General features: G+C 36.7%; 1 protein-coding gene across 18 annotated transcripts in view; it reads right to left on the reverse strand.

The window, feature by feature from the left end:
• The window catches only part of RABGAP1L (RAB GTPase activating protein 1 like), a 785,265-nt gene that overhangs the window by 595,417 nt on the left and 167,803 nt on the right, over positions 1-22,045 (reverse strand). For all 18 annotated transcript variants that reach the window (XM_023549257.2, XM_023549255.2, XM_023549261.2 and 15 more), the window contains 2 exons: positions 19,744-19,846; positions 15,215-15,381 (listed from right to left, as the gene is read on the reverse strand). In XM_023549257.2, the coding sequence (XP_023405025.1) occupies positions 15,215-15,381; positions 19,744-19,846 (270 nt within the window). The remainder of the gene's footprint in view (positions 1-15,214; positions 15,382-19,743; positions 19,847-22,045) is intronic.

Genomic DNA, 22,045 nt, shown 5'->3' on the forward strand with positions numbered 1-22,045 from the left:
TGAATATCAATTATGTGGCTCCTTCCCCATCATACCCAAAAAGCTCTTTGTAACATCACTCTTTAGGTGGTGATAAATCTATTTTTTAACAGCTTTATTGAGATACAATTCATATACCATACAATTTACCCATATAAGTTGTACAATTCAATGACTCTCAGTATATTCTCAGAGTTATGTAACCATCAGCACAACAACTTTAGAGCATTTTCATTACTCCAAAAAGAAACCCTGCACCCCTTAGTTGTCACCTCCCAGTCTCCCCGATCACCATCCCTAGCCTTAACCTATACCAAACCCATTGCTGTCAAATGGATTCTGACTCATAGCAACCCTACAGACAGAGTAGAACTGCCCCATATGGTTTCCAAGGAGCACCTGGTGGATTCCAACTGCCGACCTTTTGGTTAGCAGCCATAGCTCTTAACAACTACGCCACCAGAGTTTTCCCCCCAGCCTTAAAAAAAGCCTTAGACAATCACTAATCTCCTCTCTGTCTGTATAGATTTGCCTATACTGGACACTTCATATAATATGTTGTCCATCGTAACTGGCTTCTTTCATTTAGCATAATGTGAAAACATGACTTTAAAAGCTGAATGCTATTACACAATATAGATGTGCTCTAATAAATTTAACCATTCGCCTATTTTTGGACATTTATGCTGTTCCCAATTTCTTGATATAATAATGTGAGATGAACATCCTACACATACTCCTTGGAGCCCCTATTAGATTATTTCCCCAGACCAGATTGCTAAAAGTGGGATGATTGAGTAAAAAGGCAAAGATTTTTTAAAAGATTTTAACTACCTCTTACCAAATTGCATTTCACAAAAATTATACCAACAGACACTTCCATCAGCAGGGTATGCAAGTATCAGACTCCTTTATGCTGGCCAGCATGATCAATGATAATTTCTTTTAAAGATTTGCCAGTCTGACAGAATAATAACCATGTCTCTCTTTTGCATTTCTTTGAATATCAGATGGGGGAACTTTGGTTACATAAATTATTCTGTGACTTTTCTGATTACAGCCCTTCCCAATCCCCCTCATTAGACTTTGTCTTCCTTTTAACTGCTCCTTCTACAACATGGCAGGGGGTAGGAGAAGGTGTGGAATAAAGGCACTTGAGCTCTAAACTCTAGCCCTAGAACGTGCTAACTGTGACCTTGGGAAAGCCATCTGACTTCTCTGAGCCTGAGCTCTTCATCTGATAAATGAAGAGAATAGTCTCTCAAGGATCAATTATTATAGCTTGTAGACATGCTTTCGAAACAGTAAAAGCCTCGTATAAATGTTTAGTTACACTCAGAGTGCCAGTCCATAACGATGGCAGGCCCTCCCCATCTGGCTGGGAGGAGGAAAGCAGTGAAGCATGGTTTTTCACCCCTCACTGCCTCTCATTGCCACCTGCAGTGTCGGACTTGGAGGGGCCAAAAGTCTTCCTATAGGGAAGTGTGAGGATGTATGTGATTTGCCAAGGAGCTGCTCTCCGCACACAGGATGAAGGAGAGTGCTTTGCTTGCTGGGCTTGAAGGAGCCTGCAGTGTTGGAAATAGAGGAGCCATGGGAGGGTGAGTTACAGTCAATCGTTCAGTTGACTCTTACATATGATGTGCTTCCTTATAGTAGGTATAGGAAGCCCTACTGTTTATTTGGAAATAATACTAACACTTATTGACACTTACTATGTACAAAACCCTATGCCAAGGAAGTGCCTTACATCAGACCATATGGTAGGTACTATTATTAATTCCATTTTGCAGTTGAGGAAACTGAGTCTTAAAGAGATTCAGTAACTTAACCAAGGATATCCAGCCAGCGAGTGGCAAGGTCTGAATCTAACTTCCTATCATCTGACACAAGGCAGGCTGTGATCAGTGTCAAAAAACTGTAATCACCATATAGCCCACAAGCACTCGGAGAAGGATCACCTGTGCTAGGGAAAGTCCAGGAAGACTCCCTAGAAGAATGGAACTTAAGCTAGGTCCTATAGATGGGTATGAATGGTCTAGTGGCTCAAACCTGGCTGCACATTCAAATCACCTATGGGAGTATCTAAAGCATACTGGTGTGCAGGTCCCGTCCCCGGAGATTGATTTTGTTGTTCTGGATTGGGGCCCAGGCATCAGTATATTTCAAAGGGTCCTCAGGTGGTTCTAACGGGCAGCCAAGTGTACAACACCAAGGCCTATTGTTTTTAATTTGTTAAATTTTCAGCATACTAATAAAGTAAAAGTCTTTAGATAAGAGGGTCATTCCTCACTCACAGGTCACTTTGTAAGTTTTCTTAAATATCACAAAAGAAAGACAAGGGAGAAGGTTGCTAACGTTTATTGAAAAGATCCCCAGTCACCGTGCTTGCCATCTAAGGAAAGATGACATTTTACGTTTTAAATGCATTGCAAAGAATATAAGTATTCTCTCCTTTCTGGTTTACAATTTCAAACTTTTAAATGTTGATTTTTCGGACTCAGTCCTATTCACTTACTTATCAACAACCCAAGTGTTCAGTGAAAGCCTATTAGAAACTACCTATTCTCACTTCAGTATCCAGAAAGAAATGCTACTGTATTCAGTTGTATTTCCTTCAGTGTGGCCTCATGATAAGACACACTTTACTACAGTACAGAGCAAATTTAAAACAAGTGGCAGCACCTAAATTTGCCCCAGGTGTTATAGTTCTTCAGACACCAGCAAAATAAAGGATTAGTCCATGATTTTAAAAACTACCAAACACACACACACACACACACAAGTAAAAAACTTATATTCCTAACAGTTCCCTCTTCAAGAATTCTGACCCCCTTACAGATGACAGGATGCAAAGAGTTTATTGTCAGTAATAGGAAAAGGAATAAATAACACTTTATCAAATGAATTCTTAGGCGATTTACTAGAGTTGCAAAATCTGGTGCCACTAAAGTTTAAAGTAATGAGTATTCCCAATATGAATTCTATTCTTAGGTACTTCAAAACTGTCATTAAAAAGTCACTCTGAATTGACATGATAAACACATAAAATTTGAAGCAACAGAACTTTCTAAAATTCTCATTTTTCTTTCAGCTGTTTTAGAAGTCTTTCAATAAATTAAAAAAATATATATCAAGTGATGCATAATTTCAACAAAACCATTTCTGCAGAAACAAATTAGTTCACGTTTTAAATATCTGATATGTCATTCCTATAAATGTTGGCACCAAAAAGTTGCAACACTTGACTCCATATTTTAATGCGGTGCTGATGCAGTGTTTTCACTGGCAAAAGGTCCCCAAATCCAGAAGAAATACAAAGACAGAGAGAACTTCTCAAAAACCTAATATAAGATAAAGTAAAATGCATCCTAATACTTTGGGTTTGTACCCAGCATCCCTTTTGTCCTCAGTTGCCCTAGGGAAAAAACAAACAAAAACAAAATAAACACGTTTGCCTACCATTCAATCCCCAGTCAACTGTAATCTGGATTCTGTCCCCACTAAACCAGTTGCCAGGGAGTCAATTCCCCATGTGTGTCAGAGTAGAACTGCACTCTATAGGGCTTTTAACGGCCATAATCATACGGAGGTACTGAAGTAGGTTGCCAGGACTTCTTCCACAGCACCCTGGGTAGATTCAAAATGCCAACCTTTCAGTTAGTAGCCGAGCACAAACCATTTATACCACCCAGGGACCTTGTCTCTTCCCTTAACAACTCTCAAATTCATCTTTTCCACCATCCCCACTGCCACTGCCCTTCTTTAGGCCATCATTATTTCTTATCTTGACCACAATAGCCTTATTTCATGTTTACTGCCTCTAGTCTCAACATTCTTTCCACTGCTATGAGAATGACCTTCCTCAACTACAAATCTAGTGTCATTCACAGCTTAAAAACTTTTTTTGGTTCTTCATCACCTGAGGATAAAGTTTCTAGATTCAGAAGCATGGTAATGACCTACCTATTCAGAGTAATTACCCACCATCTCCACTGATGCTTTAGCAGTATTTTATTTCCTACACCTCCTGAACATACCATGTTGCAACAGAGCTTTATGAATTTACCCAACTGTAGTCTCTACCTGAAATGGCCTTCCCTACATATCATACTTCAAAAGCATGACCCTCTTACCAGATTCATTCATTTGTTCATTCATTTATGTAAAGCTGAAGACAGAAAGGGCTCTGTACAAAAAAGAATACAGACTACATAGAAGACAAACATAAATAGCCAATTAACAACAATAATGGCACATAAATAACATTAATTGGGTATTTACAAGGAAATACATAAAATATTATAATAATATTTATTGGGTATTTACCAGGAAAAACCCAATAAATATTATATAATACAAAGAAAATCACTATTCTAAAGGCCTTACATGGATTAACATTTATTCATCATAACTCATGAAGTAATATGAATATAATCCCCATTTCAGAGATGAGGAAATTGAGGTACAGAGATATTATCTTACCTGAGGTTACATAGCTAGGAAATGATAAGCTGGGATACAAACACAGGAAGCTTGACTTCAACCCAATGCGGTGTGATTAGTAAGTACAACTTCTGCAGTTTTTATATACTTCTATTGTTGCATGTATAGTCCAGTACTGTAATTTTTTTTTTTACAACTACACTCTTTACTTTCTAAGAACAGAAAGCATATATTATTTATTCATGTATCCCAACATCTAGCATAACGCCTATCACACTGTAATAAAAAAAAAAAAAACACTGTAGGCACTCAATAAATGTTTAATAAACTAAATGAAGCACTGAAAATTAGTTCTAAAATAAAGTCATACCTCAGCAAAACTATAAAATAAGTAATACAGGCCTCTGGCCCTCCCTCCTCCATTTTGTGGCACTCCACTATGCCTACTTCAAGCATGAATGCCCTCCTGATTTCTTTATCTCAGCCCCTAATAAAACCTAGCCTAAGGAAAGAATCTTATTAAACTCATTAAAAATAAGGACACTATAACTGGTAAAAGTTATCAAGGTCTATTTGCTAGGGATACTGGCATTTAACAGAGATCAAACTTTTAAGCCAATGGAATTAGCATCTAATGGTAAAATGCCAAACATTCATTATTAGAAAGGCTATTGCAGCAGAGACGTTTTTGTCAAGCAGGTTTCAAATAACCTCATATAAGTAGAGTGGTCCCCCCAGATCAGTGTCATACATCACTGAATTGTAGCAGCTAAAAGCCTGTTTCTCACAAGGAGTAAGAGTAGGTGTACTGTCAGTGTTTCAAGTCCTTAGATTTTCTTTATAAACAGTTCACGTATTGTGCATCTAATTTAACTAGTGATATCAACAGTCAAAAATGGTACAAGAAGAAATGGAAAACAGAAGTGAAATGACCAGCACTGATAAAGAAAATTTTTCAGAAAAAAAAACAATTTTAGTGTTAGACTACTTTTTCATGTCCCATAAACATTTCTCAAGGGAAAGCTTTGAGGTCAAACTACTTAGGTTCAATTCCTGATCCACCACCTAATAACTTTTCTGTACCTATCTGCTTACCTACAGGTATAATAATGGCACCTACTATGATGCAGTTGTATTAAGTATTAAATATATTAATCTATACAAAGTTCTTAGAACAGTGTCTTGCATAGTGTTGTTGTTGTTAGGTGCCGATTCTACTCACAGCAAGCCCATATGACAGAGCAGAACTGCCCATAGGGTTTTCTAGGCTATAATCTTTATGGAACAGCCCTGACGGTACAGCGGTTAAGTGCTTGGCTGCTAATGGAAAGGCTGACAATTCAAATCTACCAGCTGCTCCTGGCGAGAAAGATGTGGCAATCTGCTTCCATAACGATTTATACCCTTGGAAACCCTAAGAGGCAGTTCTACTCTGTCCTGTGAGGTCCCTATGAGTCACAATTGATTCAATGGCAACAGGTTGAGTTAATCTTTCCGGGAGCAGATTGCCAGGTCTTTCTCCCATGGAGCCACTGGGTGGGTTTAAACCACAGAGCACTTAACCATTGCACCACCAGGACTCCTTCTAGCATAGTAATATAATAAATACCATACATTTATGTAAATAACAAGTCCCTTCTATGTTTGCCAGTCATGCCCTTCTCCTGTGAGGCACCCTCACAAGCACCACCATGGCAATCCTCTTCTACATGCTGCAGTAAAAAAAAAAAAATGGCATAGTGCCCTTATGAAAATACCTGAAGGAGGGAGGGTACAGCTGGCAAATAAACACAGAAAGTATGTGTCACGTGCATAAAAATGACAGTAGTTGCTGTTAGTATTACTGCTTATAGTAATAGTGTTACAAGTTGTTGTTGCTGTTCCCCTTAACAAGAATGGAGAAATCTCATTAAATATATGGAGCTGTGAGTAGAGATCACAGAAAAATTGTATCATAAAACTTAAGATAATTGACATTTATACAATGTTCCACTCAACAACTGCAGAATACACATTCCTTAGAAATACTCTTAGAACATTCACCAATACAGACTGCATGCTGAGTCATAAAATCCCAGTTGCAAACAACTTGATTCCAACTCAGGGAGAATTCCATGTGTGTCACAGTGTAACTGTGCTCCACAGGGTTTTCAATGGCTGATTTTTTGGAAGTAGGTGACCAGGCCTTTCTTCTGAGGCACCCCTGGGTGGACTAGAACCTCCAGCCATTTGGTTACCAGCCAAACGCATTAACCATTTGTACCCAAGGACTCCTAGTCATAAAACAAATCTCAACAACTTAAAAGGATTCATACAGAATATTTTCTCTGACCAAAACAAAACAAAATCAGAAATCAACAGCAGAAAGATACCTGGAAAATCCACAAATATTTGGAAATTAAACAATATATTGTTAAACAACCCATAAGAAACCATAAAGGAAATTAGAAAACACTTAAACAAAAATGGAAACCAGGTGTTGGCAAGGATTCAGAGCAACTGGAACTCACATCGCTGGAGTAAATGTTAAGTGGTCAAGCACTCTGTACAGAGTTGGACAGTCCCTTATAAAGTATATACTTACCATATGGCACAATGCCACTCCTAGGTATCAACCCATCGGAAATGAATTGTGAAACTAAAACTCAAAGGATGGAAAAACATATCAAGCAAAAAACAATCAAAAAAGAGCAGAAGTGGCAATATTAATTTCTGACAAAATAGACTTTAAAGTTAAATCCACCACAGAGGATAAGGAAGGACACTATATAATGATTAAAGGGACAAGATACCAGAAGGATAAAACCATATTAAATATTTATGCACCCAATGACAGGGCTGCAAGATACACAAAATAAACTCTAACAGCATTGAAAAGTGAGATAACGCTACAATTATAGTAGGAGACTTCAACACACCACTTTCGGTGAAGGACAGGACATCCAGAAAGAAGCTCAATAAAGACACGGAAGATCTAAATGCCACAATCAGCCAACTTGACCTCATAGACATATACAGAACGCTCCACCAACAGCAACCAAGTATACTTTCTTTTCCAAAACACATGGAACATTCTCTAGAATAGACCACATATTAGGTCATAAAGCAAACCTTAGCAGAATCCAAAACACTGAAATATTACAAAGCATCTTCTCTGACCATAAGGCCACAAAAGTGGAAATCAATAACAGAAAAAGCAGGGAAAAGAAATCAAACACTTGGAAACTGAACAATACCGTGCAAATGACTAGGTTATGGAAGACATTAATTGGTTTCCTAGAAACCAATGAGAATGAAAATACTTCCTATTAGAACCTTTGGGACGCAGGGAAAGCACAGCTCAGAAGTCAATTTATATCAATAAATGCACACATACAAAAAGAAGAAAGGGACAAAATCAAAGAATTATCCCTACAACTTGAACAAATAGAAAGACAGCAACAAAAGAAACCCTCAGGCACCAGAAGAAAGCAAATAATAAAAATTAGAGTAGAATTAAATGAAATAGAAAACAGAAAAACGATTGAAAGAGTTAACAAGACCAAAAGCTGGTTCTTTGAAAAAATTAACAAAATTGATAAACCATTGGCCAAACTGACAAAAGAAAAACAGGAGATGAAGCAAATAACCCAAATAAGAAATGAGATGGGTGATATTACAACAGACTCAACTGATATTAAAACTATCATATCAGATTACTATGAAAAATTGTACTCTAACAAATTTGAAAACCTAGAAGTGGATGAATTCCTAAAAACACAGTACCTACCTAAACTAACACAAACAGAGGTAGAGCAACTAAATAAACTCAAAACAAAAGAAGAAATTGAAAAGTTAATCAAAAAACTCCCAACGAAAAAAAAAGCCCTGGCCTGGACAGCTTCACTACAAAGTTCTACCAAACTTTCAGAGAAGAGTTAACACCACTACTACTAAAGCTATTTCAGACCATACAAGAGGACGGAATACTCCCAAACTCAATCTATGAAACCAGCATATTCCTGATACCAAAACCAGGTAAAGATACCACAAAAAAGAAAATTACAGACCTATATCCCTCATGAACTTAGATGCACAAATCCTCAACAAAATCCTAGCCAATAGAATTCAACAACATATCAAAAAAGATAATTCACCATGACCAAGTGGGATTCATACCAGGTATGCAGGGATGGTTTAACATTAGAAAAACAATTAATGGAATCAAAAGAACAACATGATCTTATCAATTGATGCAGAAAAAGCATTTGACAAAGTTCAACACCCATTCATGATAAAAACTCTCAGCAAAATAGGAACAGAAGGAAAATTTCTCAACATAATAAAGGGCATTTATACAAAGCCAACAGCATCCTAAATAGAGAGAGTCTAAAAGCATTCCCATTGAGATCGGGAACCAGACAAGGATGCCTTTTATCACCACTCTTATTTAACATTGTGCTGGAGGTCCTAATCAGAGCAATTAGGCTAGATAAAGAAATAAAGGGCATCCAGACTGGTAAGGAAGAAGTCAAAGTATCTCTATTTGCAGATGACATGATCTTATACACAAAAAAAAAACCCTAAAGAATCCTCAAGAAAACTACTGAAACTAATAGAAGAGTTCAGCAGAGTATCAGGATATAGGATAAACATACAAAAATCAGTTGGTTTCCTCTACACCAACAAAAAGAACATCGAAGAGGAAATCACCAAATCAATACCGTTTAAAGCTGCCCCCAAGAAGATAAAATACTTAGGAATAAATCTTACCAGAGATGTAAAAGACTTATACAAAGAAAACTACAAGATACTACTGCAAGAAACCAAAAGAGATCTACATAAGTGAAAAAACATACCTTGCTCATGGATAGGAAGACTTAACACAGTAAAAATGTCTATTCTACCAAAAGCCATCTATAGATACAATGCAATTCCGATCCAAATTCCAATGACATTTTTTAATGAGATGGAGAAACAAATCACCAACTTCATACGGAAGAGAAAGAGGCCCCGGATAAACGAGGCATTACTGAAAAAGAACAAAGTGGGACACCACACTCTACCTGATTTTAGAATCTATTATACCGCCACAGTAGTCAAAACAGCCTGGTACTGGTACAACAACAGATACATAGACAAATGTAATAGAATTGAGAATCCAGACATAAACCCATTCACATATGAGCAGTTGATATTTGACAAAGGCCGAAATTCACTTAAATGGGGAAAAGACAGTCTTGTTTAACAAATGGTGCTGGCATAACTGGATATCCATCTGCAAAAAAAATGAAACAATACCCATACCTCACACCATTCCCAATAACTAACTCAAAATGGATCAAAGACCTAAATACAAAATCTAAAACGATAAAGATCATGGAAGAAAAAAATTCGGACAATGCTAGGAGCCCTAATACATGGCATAAACAGTATACAAAACTTTACTAACAATGTAGAAGAGAAACTAGATAACTGGGAGCTCCTAAAAATCAAGCACCTATGCTCATCCAAAGACTTCACCAAAAGAGTAAAAAGCTTACCTACAGACTAGGAAAAAGTTTTTAGCTATGACATTTCTGATCAGCACTTGATCTATAAAATCTACATGATACTGCAAAAATTCAACAACAAAAAGACGAATAACCCAATTAAAAAATGGGCAAAGGACATGAACAGGCACTTCAGCAAAGAAGACATTCAGGTAGCTAACAGGTACATATGGAAATGCTCACGATCATTAGCCATTAGAGAAATGCAAATTAAAACTACAATCAGATTCCATTTCGCTCCAACAAGGCTGGCATTAATCCAAAATACACAAGATAATAAATGTTGGAGAGGCTGTGGAGAGACTGGAACACTTATACACTGCTGGTAGGGTTGTGAAATAGTACAAGCACTTTGGAAGTCGATTTGGTGCTTCCTTAAAAAACTAGAAATAGAACTACCACACAATCCAGCAATCCCACTCCCTGGAATATATCCTAGAGAAATAACAGCCTTTACACCAACAGATATATGCACACCCATGTTCACTGCAGCACTGTTTACAATAGCAAAAAGATGGAAGCAACCAAGGTGCCTATCGATGGATGAATGGATAAATAAATTATGGTGTATTTACACGACGGAATACTACGCATTGGTAAGAACAATGATGAATCTGTGAAACATTTCATAACATGGAGGAACCTGGAAGGCATTATGCTGAGTGAAATGAGTCAGCTGCAAAAGGACAAATATTGTATGAGACCACTATTATAAGAACTTGAGAAATAGTTTAAACAGAGAAGAAAATATTCTTTGATGATTCCAAGAGTGCAGAGGGAGGGAGGGATGGAGGGAGGGACAGAGGGAGAGGGGTATGCACTAATTAGACAGTAGTTTAGAACTATTTTAGGTGGAGGGAAAGACAACACACGATACAGCACAGGTCAGCACAACTGGACTAAACCAAAAGCAAAGAAGATTCCTGAATAAACTGAACACTTCAAAGGCCAGCGTAGCAGGGGCAGAGGTTTGGGGACCATGGTTTCAGGGGACATCTAAGTCAATTGGCATAATAAAATCTATTAAGAAAACATTCTGCATTCTGTTTTGGAGAGTGGTGTCTGGGGTCTTAAACGCTAACAAGTGGTCATCTAAGATGCATCAATTGGTCTCAACCCACCTGGCACAAAGGAGAATGAAGAACACCAAAGACACAAGGTAATCATGAGCCCAAGAGACAGAATGGCCCACAAAAACCAGAGCCTACATCATCCTGAGACCAGAAGAACTAGATGGTGCCCGGCTACCACCGATGACTGTCCCGACAGGGAACACAACAGAGAACCCCTGAGGGAGCAGGAGAGCAGTGGGATGCAGACCTCAAATTCTCATAAAAAGACCAGACTTAATGGTCTGACTGAGACTAGAAGGACGAAGGACCCCAGAGGTCATGGTCCCCAGACCTTCTGTTAGCCCCAGACAGGAAACATTCCCAAAGCCATGTCTTCAGACAGGGATTGGAATGGACTATAATGTAGAAAGTGATACTGGTGAGGAGTGAGCTTCCTGGATGAGGAAACACATGAGACTATGTGGGCAGCTCCTGTCTGGAGGGGAGATGAGGAGGCAGAGGGGGACAGAAGCTGGCTGAATGGACATGGAAATGCGGTGTGGAGAGGAGTGTTCTGTCTCATTAGGGGGAGAGCAACTAGGAGTTTATAGCAGGGTGTATATAAATTTTTATATGAGAGACTGACTTGATTTGTAAACTTTCACTTAAAGCACAATAAAAATTTTTCTAAAAAATGAACTGTGGTATATCTATACAATTGGAATAAAAAGGAGTGAACTACTGACACCCACAATAGATAAATCTAAAAAATATTATGTTACACAAAAGAAGCCTTACACAAAAAAATACATAGTATACAATTTCATGTACCTGAAACTCTAGAAAAGATAAATCTAACTTATAATGCCAGAAAGTAGATCACTGGTTGCCTGAGATCAAGGCTGGAGAGACTGGCTGAGATGGGCATATTTTTAAGAGTGATGGAAATGTTTTCTATCTTAAGTTTGGTGGTGGTTATTCAGGTATATGAATTTGTCAGAATTCATCAAAATGTACTGTTAAAACAGGTGCATTTCATTGTATACAAACTATATGTCAATGAAGTCAATTTAGAAAAAAAAATCTTTAACATGCACTACAAAGTCTTGCCTGATCAGGGATCTAGCTTCCTCTCAGCTTATCATCACCAGCTGTTTGCCCATTCTCTATGTTCCCCAGTCATTCTAGCTCTCTGGGCACTTACTTCCACATGCTGTTCCTTACTTTCATCTCATTAACTTCTACTCCTCTGTCAGACCTCAGGTCAAATGATTTTCTCTGGGAAATTTTTTCAGACTCCCTAGGTTCAGTCCCCTTATTATATGCTCTCCTTGCTCCCTTTGAGTGGAAAATGAATGAAATGAAAATGGCATTCGGCCCTGAGTAGACACTAAACAGGAATAAGGCCAACTTTCAGCCATCTGAATACTCCACATATAGTCTTGCTATACTTGAGAGGAGGAATGCTGTCAGGAAAATATAACTCTAGGATACAGAATCCCGTCTAGTTTGGCATTATCCTCAAAGAGTCTAATCTAATCCTGTCTGGGCATAGGATCAGTTCTGGGCTAATTCAGGAAGTTCAACACTCTCAGGATAAAAGAAATAATTCTAGGTGTCTACATTCAAATCACTCAAACCTGAAACTAACCCCTTCTCCTCTCTGTCAATGTTCAGCCTAAACTAACATCCACAAGTTACCATCAATAGTCACAAACCAACCCAAGCTCTAGAATTATGGGAAGGAACTAATATGGCCTTACAGCAGCATAGTCTAGTTTAAGTAAGGAGCTATAGTCTCAGCTCTTGCAATAATTACCCATACGAATTTTAACATTTCATTTAATGTCTCTAGGTTTCGATTTTTTCATTTTTATAATTTCTGATCAGGACAGGTACGTCTTCATATGGGGACTGGACAGCAATCCGTTTTCTCTAACTTTCCACATTTTTTTAAAATAATTTGTTGTTGCTGAGAATATACACAGTAGAACATACACTAATTCAACAGTTCCTACATACACTATTCAGTGACACTGATTACATTCTTTGAGTTGTACGACCATTCTTATCCTCCTTTGCTGAGTTGCTTCTCCCCCATTAACATAAACTCAACAACCCCTAAACTTCCTGTCTACTCTTTCAAGTTGCTGTTGTCAATTCGATCCCATATAGATAGGTCTTAAAAAGTACAATGCTCAGGGTGGACATTTTTTCTAGTTAAGCTAAACTATTGTTTCATTTTAAGAAGACTTAAGGGGATATTTTCAGTTTAAGGTTTAAAGATTATCTCAGGGCTGTAGTTTTGGGGGTTCATCCAGCCTCTATGACTCCGTAAAGTCTGGAGTCCATGAGAATTTGAGGTTCTGTTCTACATTTACCTGCTTTTGATTAGGATTCTTCTATAGAATATTTGATAAAAATGTTCAGTAAGGGTCACTGGGCACCATCCAATTCTGGTCTCATGGTAAAGGCGGCAGTTAGCCACACATTCCGTCTCCTCCTTCTATTCCTGACTCTCTTTCTTCCTCCTATTCCTGACTCTCTTTCTTCCTCTGCTGCTCCAGGTAAACAGAAACCAATTGCTGTGCCTTGGATGGCTGCTTGCAAGCCATACTTTTTCTTGAATATAGATTATAGCACTGAAGTTAAAAACCATTTTCTTCATATTTTGGATCCAATTATACCAGCCTCACATTTAGTAGAGCTTGATATTACAAGTAAATCTAATTTAACCTTTTCAATTCACATGTAACGGTCTCGTGTATTATTTTTAATGTTTAATTACTAAGAATACTCTAGTGGTACTTACTACTCACAGTCACTCAACAATAGCAGTTTTAAATATGAAAACATTTAGTGGTAAAAAACCGACATTATGTAATAGGAGTAGGAAGCCAGACAAACCGAATACTAGAATTTAGGGAAAAGCTAATTTTCTCTCAGGTCTCCAGCAAGTAGAATTGACATCATAATAATTTATTATCACTAGAAGAATGACATTTTCTATACAGCTCCTTTATTCACCGTAATACAGATCTGAATAATCCTTTGGGATAAAGTGACAAATAGAACCTTTGATGGTCACAACAACTAAGCTACTAGAAACAGATGGAAAGAAAATCTCATTGCAAAATATAAAAAGATACTCAGGAGATTAAAGTTTTGAATATTGCTCATCTAATTTTCATTAGAAAATGCTGTCAAAAATAAAACAGTCTACACAGTAATTAAAGCTGAGCCCAACCACAGCTCTAATAATTTTATGAAAGATGAAAACCACAATAATTTCAAAGTATCTAGTATAGGAAACTTAACTGAATCATGGCAAGATTTTGTTTTTTTGTTTGTTTTTGATACAAGAATAGGTAAGTGGCTTCTATTATTTGTTCACTGTATTGATGATTGCTTTTACCATGTTACATTTCACGTATTACAGTATAAGAAGCAAAAACCATTTTTAAACTTGGGAGAGTGGAAGTATTAACAAAAATAGAATATAAAAGTTTTCCATTTGTTCCAGTAGAATATTCTACTCTGATTTCACAAAACTGACACTAGCTTTTTCTATTGTAATTCAAATTAATTTTTACTGTAATCTTCTTCCTCTACTCTAAAACAAAAATTACGTATTTTATCTACTAACACTGTCTATGAGTAACACTAATTCAAGGATGTCATAGAAACTCTAATTTTGTTGATTTAATACTAAAATAACTGTGTAACCTTACAGATAATGGCAAACAATATATTCATATAATGTTGATTACCTAATATTATAAGTAAAAATAATTACAGCAATTAGTCAGGTACTGGTGGGAAATTTTTTCATTATAACCTTATTAGCATACGTTATTTCTGTGCCCTGTCTTTTCGTTGTGAGTAATTTTATATAAAAGGCAGAAAAGTCCTTTTACATATAGAATCAATATTTGTATTATGTCCATATTTAATAGGTATGCATTATAGGTTTCTAGAAAGAAAAGTACATAGTTATTACATTTGCTTTGTTTTTAACATACTGCTTAGATTTTTTTTTTAGATGTAGCTTTTTTAAATACTTTATTGGTTGAGTCTGAATACCAGTCGATTACTTGAGGAATTTTATTGATATTCATTTTTATTTAAGGAATTATCTTAGCATTGAAAAAGAAAGGTAGAAAGAAAAGTATATATGACTGCATGAATTGAACAAAAAGATCCTACCTGTTTCAACCTCATGAAGAACGTCTCTGTGAAAGTCTTTCTGCTGAAATACCAAAATCGCTCATTTGCAGGGTACACACGAACTACTGTCTCCAGGAGAAAACGGACAGGCTCTACCACCTCTGTGACTACCATATCCACTGCCACAGTCATGTACACTCGTTTATCTATAGTAGAAATTTTAATTGCAGATCATAAGAATAAACAGCTGTAGTATACACATTTAGTTTCTAGTCAAAGGTATATGATAAAAACTAAAGTCAGAAAAAAAGATTTATCTCAATTATATTCAACAAGTGGGTATAAAATGCCCTCTAGATACTATGAAACAAAATATTTTGTTGAGGGTTAAGAACCATATCATATTATCTTTGCATCAATCCCTTTATTTTAATATATATTTGATGAATAAGTGAATGAACCCATAAACTTGGAACTATAAGGCAAATATTTAAATGTAAAAATCACACTATCTACTGTCATAGACTTTATAATCTCACTAGGAAGATGACAAACACACATAAAATAGGTGTTTATTAAATGGCTATCCATTGCTCATGCTTTAAATTCCAAACTCCTTAAGACCTTCATGATTTAGCCTCTGATTATCTCGCCAGTCTCATTTCTAGACACTCACATTCTATATCCACCACAGACTTTATTTCAGCTCATCCAAAGTACTTGTTCCCTCTAGTCTCTAAGACTTCACAGTTACCATTCCCACTGCTAAGTACATTCCCCTTTCTCCCTTTACCGGGGGCCCACTATTATGTATCATTTTTTCCTGTAAACCTTACCTAATCTACATAAAGGAGGTCCCTAAGTAGCGCAAAGGGTTTATGCTTTAACTGAAAGGTTGGCAGTACAAGTCCACCCAGAGGCACCTCAGAAAAAAGGCCTGGCAATCTACTTCTGAAAATGAGCTCTACTCTGACACAAATGGGGTTGCCATGAGTTGGAATCAACGCAATGCCAATGGTTTTTTTTTTTTTTTTTACTTAATCTACATCGATGCTCCCTTCTCCTCTGTCCTGCTACCCTATGCTAGCCCTAACGTCTCATATTTCAACCTCATCATTGTACCCTCAATGCCTAGAGCACAGTATAGTTATTAATTAAAATATTCACTTGTTCATAGCCTTAATTTGAATTTAGAATCTTCTAGGCCAGTGTCAAGGTTCCAGGGTGGCACAAGCAGTTTGCGATCAGCTACTAGCCAAAGGTTGTCGTTTGCATCTGCCCAGTGTCTCCATATAAGCAAATGCCTGGCAATCTGCTTCCATAAAGATTACAGCCTAGGAAACCCTGTGGAACACCTCCACTCTGTAACACTTGTGGTCACCATGAGCCAGGGGCCGACTCGGTGGCAGCTAACAATAACAGACCAGCGTCTACTGGTTTTCTTCAGCTTCATTATGAGGGGTTAAAGTATGCATTTAATTTTATTTTATTACCTTGCTTGAGATTCACTGGGATTTTTGAACCTGTTGTATTTTATTATTTATTCACTGCTTTTAAAATTTATTTATTTTGTCCACCATTTTTAGTTCCCAAAGTTCAAATAACCAAGCCCACCACAGGAAACCCTCAATAGCCTTTTTTAAAACTTTATATAACATCCCTCTATACTGATCAACTATACTTTATTACTACTGTTAAATACAATAAAAATGTTATTACATTCTCACTAAATTACAAAGCATCACACCTGACCAGAAGAACGAAGCTTCTCTGCACTTTACACTTAATTAACCTAAACAACAACAACAAAAAAAAAACTCATTGCGTTGATTCCAACTCATAGTGACCCCATAGGACAGAGTAGAGCTGCCCCATAGAGCTCCCAAGGAGCGCCTGGTGGATCTGAACTGCTAACCTTTTGGTCAGCAGCTGTAGTACTTAACCACTATGCCACGACGGTTTCCCACCTAGCCACGGTTTCCTAGAGGACCCTAAATTCTAAGGGGGGTAACGTTGAGGGGTAAGAAAAAATGACACAACATATAGGATATAATGCACAACTGGGTAAGACAAGCTTGATGCAGTGGAAAAATATAGGACATTTCACCTCTCAGGGCCTCAAGTTCTTCTGTAAAAATCAAACTTTATTTGATTCGTAAATCTTGCAAGTAATTTATAATTTCAAGGACACCACTTATGAATTTTAGAAACCAGGTCCACATTTTTATGAATGTGGCATGTGGATGTGCATATGAAATGATTTTTAATTTAAAATACATAATATTTGGATCATTACATTATTGTAATATAATATCATATAAAGTTTACTTTAATAGAGCAAATACATTTTAAAACATATCTTTATTTGAAAACCAAATGTGTATTAAATGTAAAATAAAATTGAAGGATATTATACTAAAAACAAATAAAAACTGCTTTTATAACTTATGTTTGAAATTTGTATATTTTATTCTTCAAAATTATTAACTGGGTTATTTTTCTTCTTACTATTTTTTTTTTTTTTTTGGTGCCTTCTCTCTAAATGCTTATAAGAAAGAAGGTTACAATCTAGTATTTGCAAGCCTGTCTCCAGAAATAACAAACTGTGGGTGTAAAATTATTCATTCCTAATATTTGAAAAGGTAAATATTATATAATCATCACTATTTTTTTTTTTCCTTTTTTACCCCTTGTTTTGAAATAGACACCTTGATGTGTGATCAAATGCATGCAATTTTTGGAACTGGTGAATACTATCTTTAAGGAAATTTGAGGATAATTATCATTTTAATGTTCTTCATTAACATATGTCCATATCAATGTTCACTAATGCTTCCTGTCTTTCAAGAAAAGTCTACTGTAAAAAAAAACTGTAAGTATAAACTAAATAAGACTAAAGATAAAACAAACTGCTCCATTATTGTCTCAATATGAATTACTGGCTGAATGACAGTAAAGAACTGACGGTGAGACTACAACTCATCAGGTAAAACTTTATGTTTTAGTTAAAGGTAGATGGTAGAGGAGCAAAAAAATGTAGACAATTATTAATGTTTGGATAAAGTAGGAATAAAAAAATGGAGGAAATAACAAATATGACTAACATTTATAAATCCTATCCAACATTACACATATTAAACAAAAGGAAAAAGTAAATAACTAGAAAAAAAATGTTTACCACAAATAAAATCTTTAATATGAACAAATTCACAAAAAAAATGCTACTAACATCCCAAAGGTCAAAATACTAAGCCCACCACTAGGAGGAAACCCACAATAGTCTTTCTCAAGACTTTAATTTTTAAACCTATAATTAAAAAATTAAAAAATATAAGTAAAGTAGTCTACGGTGTAACAAAAAAGTTAAAGGCATGAAATTAGTACAAAGCATTAACGGACTACTGACCCCAAGATCAGAAGAGCTAAATGGTTCCCAGCTACCCGCTATCAACTGCTCTGACTGGGATCATAACAATCTATTATATGAGATCAAAAGGGCAACATTTGCCCAAAAGCAAAGATGAGAAGACAGGAAGAGATACCAATTCAGGATGAAAGGAAACAGGAAACCTAGGAAGGAAATGGAGGGAGGGCAGGCACATTGTGGGGAACGGAACCAAGGTCATGGACCATTTTGTATAAAAAAAAAAAAATTTTTTTTTTTTTATATAAACTATCAAATCAGAAACTAATTTGCTATGTAAGCTTTCACCTAATACACAATCAAAAAATTAATTAATTAAATCTTAAGCTCTAAATGAAAGTCAGAGCATCTAAAATAAGAGGTAAATTAAAAAAAAAAAAAGACATGAAGAATTCTAACAATTTGTTTGTTTTCATCAATGTCTTTCATATCCTTCTATTCCATCACCATCATCAGTTGCTGTTCAAGCTGATTCCTACACATGACAACCCCATGTGTGTCAGAGTAGAACTGGGCTTCATTAGGCTTGTCAATGGAGGGCTTTTCACAAATGGATCACCAGTCTTTCTTCTGCGGTGTCTTTCGGTGGACTCAAACTTCCAACTTTTTGGTTAGCAGCTGGGCGTATTAACTATTTGCACCACCCAGAAACTCTATAACCTACCACCCCACCCCTGCCCCCAAAGAAGACAACTCTAGAGTGACATAGGAAACCCTGATGGTGTAGTGCTTAAGTGCTATGGCTGCTAACCAAAGGGTTGGCAGTTCGGATCCGCCAGGCGCTCCTTGGAAACTCAATGGGGCAGTTCTGCTCTGTCCTATAGCGTCTCTATGAGTCGGAATCTACTCGACGGCACTGGGTTTGGTTTTTTTTTTTTTTAGAGTGACATATGAAACACAAAGTTCAAATGCTTCCTATGTAATCTAATAAAACTTAATTCATATTTCTATTGAAGGGGTTCTTTTGCATAGCGTCTTTTTTCCCCCTGTAGAAGCATAAAGTATGAAATGGCAACTTGAATTCTAAATAAGAAGAATATCTCCATTTTAAATGGGTATCAGGATGGTTTTTAAATATGACAAAACAACAACATTAATCTAAAGTAAAATTTAAAACAAATTATAATCATTTAAGAAAATTCACCTTTTGGTGTTTCTTCATTAAGTGCCAGAAATATTGGTGCATTTGGGTTCCACATGCCAGTGATAACATAAGCTCTCCCATCATAGCTCTTTCCCATGGATTCCTATAAAAGTTCAAACAGGAATTGCTTAGAATATGTATATATACATATATATCAAGAAAATCACTGTTTTAAATTATAGGTATATCCTACTGTAAGCAATCCAACTTATTAAAATTTGGATTTACAAAGAAAAGATTTATTTTTTTATAAATTTTTTCACCCCAGAAAAGCACTTTTTCCAATATTAAATTCCCTGGCAATTTTCTTCACATACAGTTTCTATTTAGCGACATGTATCTCTTGGATAAAATGAAGCATATCCATAAATGCTGAATCATAAAACCATAATATTGCTAGGTAATTATATTTAATTTGATCTTATGCTGGTTGTCAAAATTGCATATACCTACATATATGAGGACATACTTAGTTTCTATTAAAACCATAAAATGGATCTCACTGAAGACAAGTAAACTGAATTAATAGCTACTCACAGGGAAATTGGCAAGTTAGTAATTTTTTTTTGTAATGTTCCAATTTTTTAGTACATTCTTTAAATACTAATTTACACTATAGCAGTTAATACCTTTAAAGTTAACAGTTTTCTATTATCTATACATCAGATATCTTCTTGAGTAAAAGGATTCTGCATTCCAGAGATGAAGTATACTGCTTGCTGTGCCCAAGGCCATTTGTAAAAGAAACCCACTCAATACTCCTCCCACTAAAATATTCATATATTCATTTCTATTTCTCCCTCTCTCACCCTCACTCATTCATACACACACATACATCCCTACACCCTGCTAGACCCCCATTCAGAACAGGAATGGGCATCTGACCCAAGGGAACCCAATCCATTCCTGGACCAGAGCTTGTGTTGCGCTTGAAGCCAAAAAGGTGAGCTATACCAGTGGAATCCTCTCTTTCAATTAACAAATACCAAGGAAAGTTGACAGAAGCGGAAGCTGAAGTTGAAAGGTTTTGATGAAAAGCCAGGGCATGACAGGCCACATATATAAAAAGAAGTTACACAGTAAAAGAAATTACAGAGAAGAGAAAACTATGTAATAGGAAACTGCCAAGTGCTAAAACACAAATGTGGAAGACAAACATAAAAAAATCCTTAAAAACAATAAACCATGCAGAAAAAAACCAAACAAACCCAGCAGAGATTAGGAGACAGGGAAGAAAGGAAGAAGGGAGAAACAGGGAGATGGGAGGTAGAGAGAGAGAGAGAGAGAGAGAGAAGGCAGAAAGAAGGCAGGGAGGGAGAAAGCAAGAAGACAGAGGTAGAGGGAAAGAGAAAGGCAGGAAGGGGGGAGAGGGAAAGGCAGTCAGCAGGAGAGTACAGAGATGGTTGCAGAAAGAGAGAAGAGTGACAGAGAAAGAGAAGCAGAGGGCCAGAGGCAGAGAGACAGCATAGTGGAGAAAGTAAGGAAGAACCTAAGCAAGCGAGAGGCTCAGATAAAGAGTGAGCCCATGGCAGGGGGAGGTGAAGCAAACAAGACCAGTTTGCAAAGGCCACTTGGCAAGTTTAGGTTCAGTTTATGAAGACCAATACATTTCTTTTTTTTAAGGTGTTCTAGATGAACCTTTATTACTTGTAACCAAAAAACTAAAGCCATGTTTTATTTCTTTGTATTTCTCACGATACCTGCCTTCAATAATAATGTCTTGGCAATGGGATACTACGCATCGATAAAGAACGATGATGAATCTGCGAAACATTTCATAACATGGAGGAATCTGGGAGGCATTATGCTGAGTGACATTAGTCAGTGGCAAAAGGACAAATATTGTATGAGACCACTATTATAAGAACTCAAGAAATAATTTAAACAGAAGAAAATATTCTTTGATGGTTATGAGAGTGGGGAAGGAGGGAGGAAGGGGGTATTCACTAATTAGATAGTAGACAAGAACTATTTTAGGTGAAGGGAAAGACAACGCACAATACAGCACAGGTCAGCACAACTGGACTAAACCAAAAGCAAAGAAGTTTCCTGAATAAACTGAACACTTCGAAGGCCAGTGTAGCAGGGACGGGGGTTTCGGGACCATGGTTTCAGGGGACATCTAGGTCAGTTGGCATAATAAAATATATTAAGAAAACACTCTGCATCCCACTTTGGAGAGCAGCGTCTGGGGTCTTAAACGCTAGCAAGCGGCCATCTAAGATGCATCAATTGGTCTCAACCCACCTGGAGCAAATGAGAATGAAGAACACCAAAGACAGAAGGTAATTATGAGCCCAAC

This window comes from Loxodonta africana, chromosome 25 (genome assembly GCF_030014295.1).
Source record: "Loxodonta africana isolate mLoxAfr1 chromosome 25, mLoxAfr1.hap2, whole genome shotgun sequence".
In the NCBI taxonomy this organism is placed as follows: Eukaryota; Metazoa; Chordata; class Mammalia; order Proboscidea; family Elephantidae; genus Loxodonta; species Loxodonta africana.